Source organism: Uloborus diversus, chromosome 4 (assembly GCF_026930045.1).
Source record: "Uloborus diversus isolate 005 chromosome 4, Udiv.v.3.1, whole genome shotgun sequence".
NCBI lineage: Eukaryota > Metazoa > Arthropoda > Arachnida > Araneae > Uloboridae > Uloborus > Uloborus diversus.
In genome coordinates, this window is record NC_072734.1 from 119523084 (window position 1) to 119530677 (window position 7594).

Genomic DNA, 7594 nt, shown 5'->3' on the forward strand with positions numbered 1-7594 from the left:
GAGTGATTTTGGCTTATTCAGAGAACTGTTTTTACCTTTATCATTTTTCTAAACGATATCCTTTCGATTGTTTTATTCTTTTTCATATGGGGGATGTTGCAGCGGGATTTTCCATTTGTTCTAGATGGGTAGTTAGTTTTTTACACTTAATATCTGAGGACGCTTTTTATCCTTTGAGTATGGCTGAAGGAACAAACCATCAAGTACGGGAGAAAAAATAGTTAATAAAACAACTGCTCAGTGGGCATTAGATAAATCAAGTTGCAATAAATATACGCATTCTGACAAAAAGCAGCTTAAAACATTTTCTTTTTAATTATTTTTTTCAACAAAATGGCTCAACCACTAGATAGTTTATTGAAATTTTTTAACTTTTCAATTTATAAAGTTTGAACAGAACAACGTCTGACAGGTCCTCTAGTAATTTATAACTTTTTAATTATTTTCCTTTTTTTTCTCATGCGTACGTGCTTGAGATTAAAAAAAAAAAAAAAAAAAAAGGATTGTACCGTATTTTCCTACGTATAGTACTCGGATTATCTGTTAAAAATTGTAAAATCAATGAGGTGCGGACAACACGCTGCCGCGGATTATTTGTATGTGTGTGTGTTTTCGCCCCTGTACACCAACGCATTGAACCTCAATATTTGCTGCAGGATTCGCCGAGACAGTTGCCCTACCTGTATGTTGTTTATTTTACATAGATAGAATGTTCTTCATACGCGATTCAGGCTATGTAAAAGAAACAACTTGCGGTAAAGGAAGAAGCCTTCATTTGCACCAGATTAAACCGCTTGCTCCTTTCTTCATTTTTTGTCTTCAAGAGCATCCTATAAACTATAATGACAATTTCGAGAAGAAATCATTATTTTTTAGATTATTTTTTAAATAAGTTTTGAATATACCTTAAAAGTTACTACTTTTTCACGTTTTTAATTTAGTTGCCTAAATTGTATGTTAAATCAAAACTTCATTTTTTTTTGCATAGTATTATCCGCGGATTAAACAAAGATTTTTTTCTGCAGGCCGATTTTAAGACTTCAATTTTGAAAAAATTTCCAGAAGAGAGCTCCAGAACCCCTTCTTGTAAAATTCTTCGAAGTTTGTCTACAATTGCGTTTTTGGAACTGCAATTTCAAAAAATTGGAGGGGGGAGAAATGGAATTTATTTCTATTTATTTTTCAAAATAAATAAATAAATAAATAAAAAAAAAAAAAAAAAAATAAAAGAAAGCGATCGGGGAGAGTCCCGGAGCTTCATCCCTTATCCTAACGCTAATAAGTATGGCCTACAACTGCGTTTTTAAGGCTTCAATTTCTAAAAATTTCCGCGGAGTCCCCTGTACCGTTCTTCCTAACATCACCGTCTAAAATTGCGTTTTTAAAACTTTAAGTTTCAAAATTGAGAGATTTGATGAGCAAATCAAATCAATCAAATTGATGAGATTTTTTTCTATTATGTGTTGGTTTTTTTAAAATTTAGTTTATCTATTTTTATTTCATTTTATTTTAAAGCGAGTACTGAGATGCATTTTCATATTTGTTAAAGCTAGTTAATTTATAATTTTTACATATTTCTCTGATCATAATATTTTTGCACTTGGAACTTTTGTAATTTGGTCTTGTGCTTAAAATAAGTTAATTTTACTCATAGAAACGAATTAGTTATCAAAAGATTAAAAGTAATATTACTATAATAACAATATTAGATTAATATTGCTTTTTAAAATATTATTCATTTTTAAAAGCCAGGGGGTGGAAAGTGCGTCCCTTGCAGCCTTTTACCGGTGCTACAAGGAATTCGTACTGCAGAGCCGGAAAGCGTACTAATATACATGATAATGGACATAAACTTGAGATTAATGATTTTCGTTATGTATTTTATAGCTTTTGCCTATCTGATTATTTAAATTTCATTTTTGAAAGTCAGGGAGTAAAAGTGCCGACAATCATGGACATAAACACGATCTTAATATCTTTCGTGATTTACTTATTAGTTGAAGTATTTTGTAGCTTGTCCTGTGATTAAAATGAAATTAATTTTATTTAACACATTTTTTTAAAAGAAAGTTTAAATATTAAAAAAAAAAAAAAAAAAAAAAAAAAAAACGAGGGGGGTGGGGGCTAGTGCACATATGATCTGGCCCCCTTACTTTTTCAAGGCACGAGCCGCCACTGGTAACTAGACTAGTAATTGGACTTTCGGATTTAGATACCAGACTTTATAGGCCTATATAGGCCTATAATAGGCCTATATATATGTATAGCCTGGAGCAAAGGAGGGTCAGAGGGGACATGATTCAGTTGTTTAAATTTATCAAAATGAATGATGTTAATGGATTAAATTTCTGCACGGAAAGCAGGACGAGGGGGTCATTGTTTTAAGCTATTCAGATCTCTTGCTAACCTGGAAATTAGGAAAATTTACTACTTTAGTAGGGTTGTGGGAACTTGGAACAGCTTACCGGAAGAGGTGTTAATGAGCAAGGGCGTGGATAGCTTTAAGAGGGCCATTGATCTTCATTGCGGACTGATAAATTGACTATGACCAGCCTAGCTGGGCCAAGATCCTGTTGCTGATCGTCACATTTGTATTTTTTTTTGTATTTGTATAAAAGGCGAAGCAACCATATTCAAAAATGTGTTAGATAAGAATAACAATCTGATCATGGAGTATAAACCATCATTTTATAACTCATGAATATTACTACAGTATCTACTATACTAATAGTGCAGCATTTTATTATTACTACATACTGTGTGTACCGTGTTTTATTTTATGTCTTTCCCTCCCGACGGTCATTCATTTTGTGCATCTTTAGGTATTTTATGTTGAATAAAACAGCTTTTTTTTTATCTTTAAAGTACGGTAAAAGTTCTGTTCTTTATGTAAGAAACTAATGTTTTGTTGAGGAATGCTTGAAAGCAGTTTGAGAGGTGTTTATAAATGTCTAAAAAAATTTGGTATGCTATTAAAAAATTTGAAAAACATACATTTTTCCACAACGCGAAATTTTGACTTACGCGAGGAGTCTTGGAACGCATCCCTTGCGTAAGTCGGGACTCGCCGGTATACCATTCATATACTTTTGCCGACTGATCTGTTGAAAATGGCGACTGTCGAAAAAATCTGAGGGGGGGGGGATCACACCCCAGGCGCTCTCCTCTCGTCACGTCCCTGGATGATCTTACTCTATGAAATAAATTCTTTAAGAGAAACATGAGTTACGAATTAAAGTTGAATTCAAAAGGGGGGAAAAATTTCGCTTTATATGTTTACTTTAAGTTGGAATAGAGTGTTGCCTTCAATGAAATAGTTCCAACAAATTTCAATATGCAAATATATTTTTGCATCCACCATTTCAATCAATCAAATCGTTTGATTTAGGGAAAACGGTGAATTACAAAAAAGTCTCAACGAAATACAAAAAGTTGAAATTAAAGCATTTCTTACGAAAGGACAGTTGCGATGTTTCCTCGTTACATTAAAATTAAACCCTCAATATTTGAAATTAAAAGCAAAGAAAAAGCAACAACTGGGGAAGAAAGAGATAATGAATCAAATTGCAGTAGTTCGGAAACAGAAGATTTGGAAGACATTTACAAAAAAAGACCCGATTTAAAGCAGTACGACTGCCCAAATGATTACTGGAAATTTCTTAAAGCTATAAAATACCTCGCCCATGGTAGACCTTTAATTTCAACTCTTTCTTTACTTATCTGCTATGACTGTGATTTTCAAGATCCAATAATGCTAAAAGGTTTAACAGACTATAGAGTGATTGAAGTTTTATTAAATCTCTTGGAATGTAACGATAAACGATTACAATTCATTTCTCTGCGATTTTTGCGCAAGTTAAGCAAAATAAGAATGCTTAGATTGGAAATTGTCCATCTGGATGGAATACAATCGATGGTGAAATTATTAGAGGAATCACAAATTGATCTAAAGCTTGAAGTTGTTGAAACAATATACTGCATTGCTGACTTTCATAAATCTTGGACAGCAATACGAATTTCTGGCGGGATACCGTTACTTGTAAATATGATTTATCTCCCGCTGAGTTTACTGTATGAAGCTTCAGAACTAAATGAACAGCTTGCTGCCGTTCTACGGGCGGCTGAATTAGCATCTTTGTGCCTTTTTGCGGCCTGCAAATGTCGAAAAAATCAAATAGAGTTTTTTGCTAAGTGGAGCATTGCGTGGGTGTCACACAATCTTGAAGACACCCCACGTGAAATTAGCAACAACGGCATTGCAACTAATTCAACGCTGTGCTAACCAGAAAAAAATCAAACTGGCCATTAAAAGCATGGGAATGCTGGAAGTTTTCAGGAAGTACTTTTATAGCGAAGATCAAAACCTAATACAAGCCACAGCTCTGGCTGCCTTCAAATGCGCTGAAGGCGAGGAAGCTAAGCGATTCTTTGGGAAATCGGGATTTGTGGACAAACTATATGAAATTATACAAATGTCAACGTTTCATTCCGATAATATGTTTATGGCTTCAATTTCAGGAGCTTTATGGAAATGCGCCGAAATCAAGGCGAATTTGGCGAGATTTCAAGCGCTAAATGTAGCGCCATTACTAATTCAGTTGCTCAGTTCGCAGCCACCGAAAGTTCAAGAATATCTAGTGGCTTGCCTAAGCTGTTGCATGGATCATCCACAAATGCGTACAACGATAAGGAAAAACAATGGTATAGAAACACTCATTGGGCTCTTAAAAACCACACATTCATCGCTGATTATGCACTTAAATAAGGCTTTAGCTAATGCTTCTAAAGATAAGGAATGCTTAATTTTGATGGAGAACCACAATGCATTGAGGCTAATATGGTCTCATTTAAAAAATGAAAATGCATCCGTCATATCGAATACACTCTGGCAATTAGCAGCCATTTTGAAAAACACAGAAAACTCCGCAGTTTACATTCGATCGCTGGTCGGAGCGGTTCAATTACTAACGGACCTTTTACATTCTAGACACACTCGTATATTGACACCCGTTTGTGCATTGATTGTGGTATTGTCAAAGGAAACGGAAAATTTAAGAATACTTACGAATTACCAAGTTGTTCAAGGATTATCCAATTTAACAAATACACGATGCAGGCGGCTTAGATACCATATGTGCTTGGCCATCACAGCGTGCTGCAAATTTAAGGACAATAGGCATGAATTTGCTAATAGAAAAGTTGTCTACCCCTTGATCAAAATGCTGAAGAGTAAGACAGTGATTGTGTCAGGCGCAGCAACGCATGCGCTTCGTGAGCTTTCTTGGATTCCAAAATGGTGCGCTATTATGTACAACACTGCTGGAGTCTATGACATTTTAATTCGACAAATGCTTAGCAAGGATCATGAAGTCCAAGAAAGTGCCGCTGATATTACACAAAGAATGCGTTTGTTTCCTCTAAATCGAGACGGAAATATTCCAAAATGGCTAATTGATAAACATGCACTATTTTTTGCATAAGAAAGATTGCTTACATTAGCACAAATAGTACATGCTTAGGCCAATATCAGAGTATTTCAGAAATGTAAGTAAAAAAAAAGCTAAATTTTTAAAAAGACAATGGAGGTTCAAAATTAAAGAAGTTCGTATGTATCTGTGTATGTTCGCAAGACAGCTGGACGGATTAGAATGAAATTTGGCAGAAAAATCAGACAAAAAAAAAAAAAAAAAATAAAAAAAAAATAAAAAAAAATAAAAAAAAAATAAAAAAAAAAATAAAAAAATAAAAAAATAAAAAAAAATAAAAATGAATAAATAAAGCTAACAAACGTTCGAAATTTTGAATTAGTAGTAAAAAAAACATAACTTTTTTGAGTATCTCATCGAAGAAGTGTCATATTTGTTTGATTACTGAAGCATATTAAAGCACTTAAAAATCTTTACAAGATCTCGACTCGAAAATAGTGAACAATTAGTGCACCCCTTAAAACTTTACTTGAAGTACATTGCATTCACGGGAAAGATAGACTATAGTTGGAGCAAACCCATAGAGTAAAGAAATTACATAGAGAGGCCCTGCCGTACTAAGAAATTGAAACCGGAAGTTGCACCGCTGTATCCCAAGATCCTTAGGTTCTTGCTAATGTTGCAAGTTTATGAAGCACGTTTTTAAAATTGCATTAAAACATGAATTAAAATACAAACCAATCCGCCAGCTACTTTATACGGTCCCTTTGCGAGATTGGCGAAAACTATTCTCGCGAAGCGATCACGTTATCATAACCCCGCTCATCACTGCACCGCTGTATCCCATAACTCCGGCTTCAATTTCATCTCCTTTTTACCATAGACGGGGGGCCTCTCTATGTATATTTCCTTACTCTATGGGAAAACCTCACCTAGCACATAGAGTAAAGAAATTACATAGAGAGGCCCCGCTGTGCTAAGAAATTGCAGCCGGAAGTTGCACCACTGTACCCCAAGATCCTTAGTTTCTTGCTAAATATCTTTATATACATCTTGATTCAAAACATTCCATTACTGAATCTCAATTGGTTGTTAATTTAAACTTAGATATTGTCGATAAGTTTTTGAAGCACGTTTTTGAAATTGCATTAAAACATGAATTAAAATGCAAACCAATCCGCCAGCTACTTTATACGGTCCCTTTGCGAGATTGGCGAAAACTATTCTCGCGAAGCGATCACGTTATCATAACCCCGCTCATCACTGCACCGCTGTATCCCATGACTAGGCCCCCTCAGTACGAGAAACCACGTGATGTTACGTCACGAAGAACGTCTGATTCGCCTTTCTTCAACGGTCATTCCTTTCTTAGTCTTTGTTGACATGGCATATGCTTAGTGTTTTCTCGTTATTTTATTTGTGTACAAACATGATTTAAACCTTATTGACAAAAAATAATAATCTTTCCTTTGTTTTTGTCAAAAAGAAATGCCTGATAAATGCTGTGTAACTGGATGCAAATCAAACTATGATAATTCTAATGAATACTTCTCGGTGTTTCTAAGGAGCCCGAACTTCGTGATATATGGATTCGAAAAATACCGCGAAAAAACTTAGTTCCTTCAGCTAGGAGTGTTGTGTGCGAAAAACATTTCGCAGATGAAGACGTTATTAAGTTTGACGAACTACCTAATAAAGATGGAACTGTAACGAAAATTCGAAGATCAATTCCAAAATTGAAAACTGCCGCTTATCCAAAAATATTCCTGAACTGTCCGAAATATTTAACAGAAAAGCAACTTCCATCAAGAGTAAGCAGAGATGACAAATTGGAGACTATTGACAAAATAACTTTAGATAAATTCATGGCAAGTGAACAGGTAAACAATTTTGCTGATTTTTCTTCTGAAATTTTTCAAAAAATTTGTAATTTTGCATGCTTTGAAAATATCATAAAAGGCAAAACGGAATTTATTTATTTCTCTTTAGCTGGGAACCAATTCCCTTTTCAAACAAATCAATAAAAGTTAGTACCGATCTGACCGTAAGTGTTGTTTTTGAAAACAAACTTGTTGAATATTCGACGTTTAAACACATATTAAAGCAAGAAAAATTGTTACTACGGAGCGAATTAGAAAATCTATTATCTTTTGTGAAAAACTTGTCTG

At 34.4% G+C, this 7594-nt stretch overlaps 1 protein-coding gene across 1 annotated transcript; it reads left to right on the top strand.

Moving 5' to 3' along the window:
• Positions 1-3469: 3469 nt before the first annotated feature.
• Positions 3470-5480, top strand: LOC129221422 (outer dynein arm-docking complex subunit 2-like). The gene is given in 2 exon segments (XM_054855907.1): positions 3470-4180; positions 4182-5480. Coding segments are annotated over 2 exon segments (2010 nt in total).
• Positions 5481-7594: the final 2114 nt, after the last annotated feature.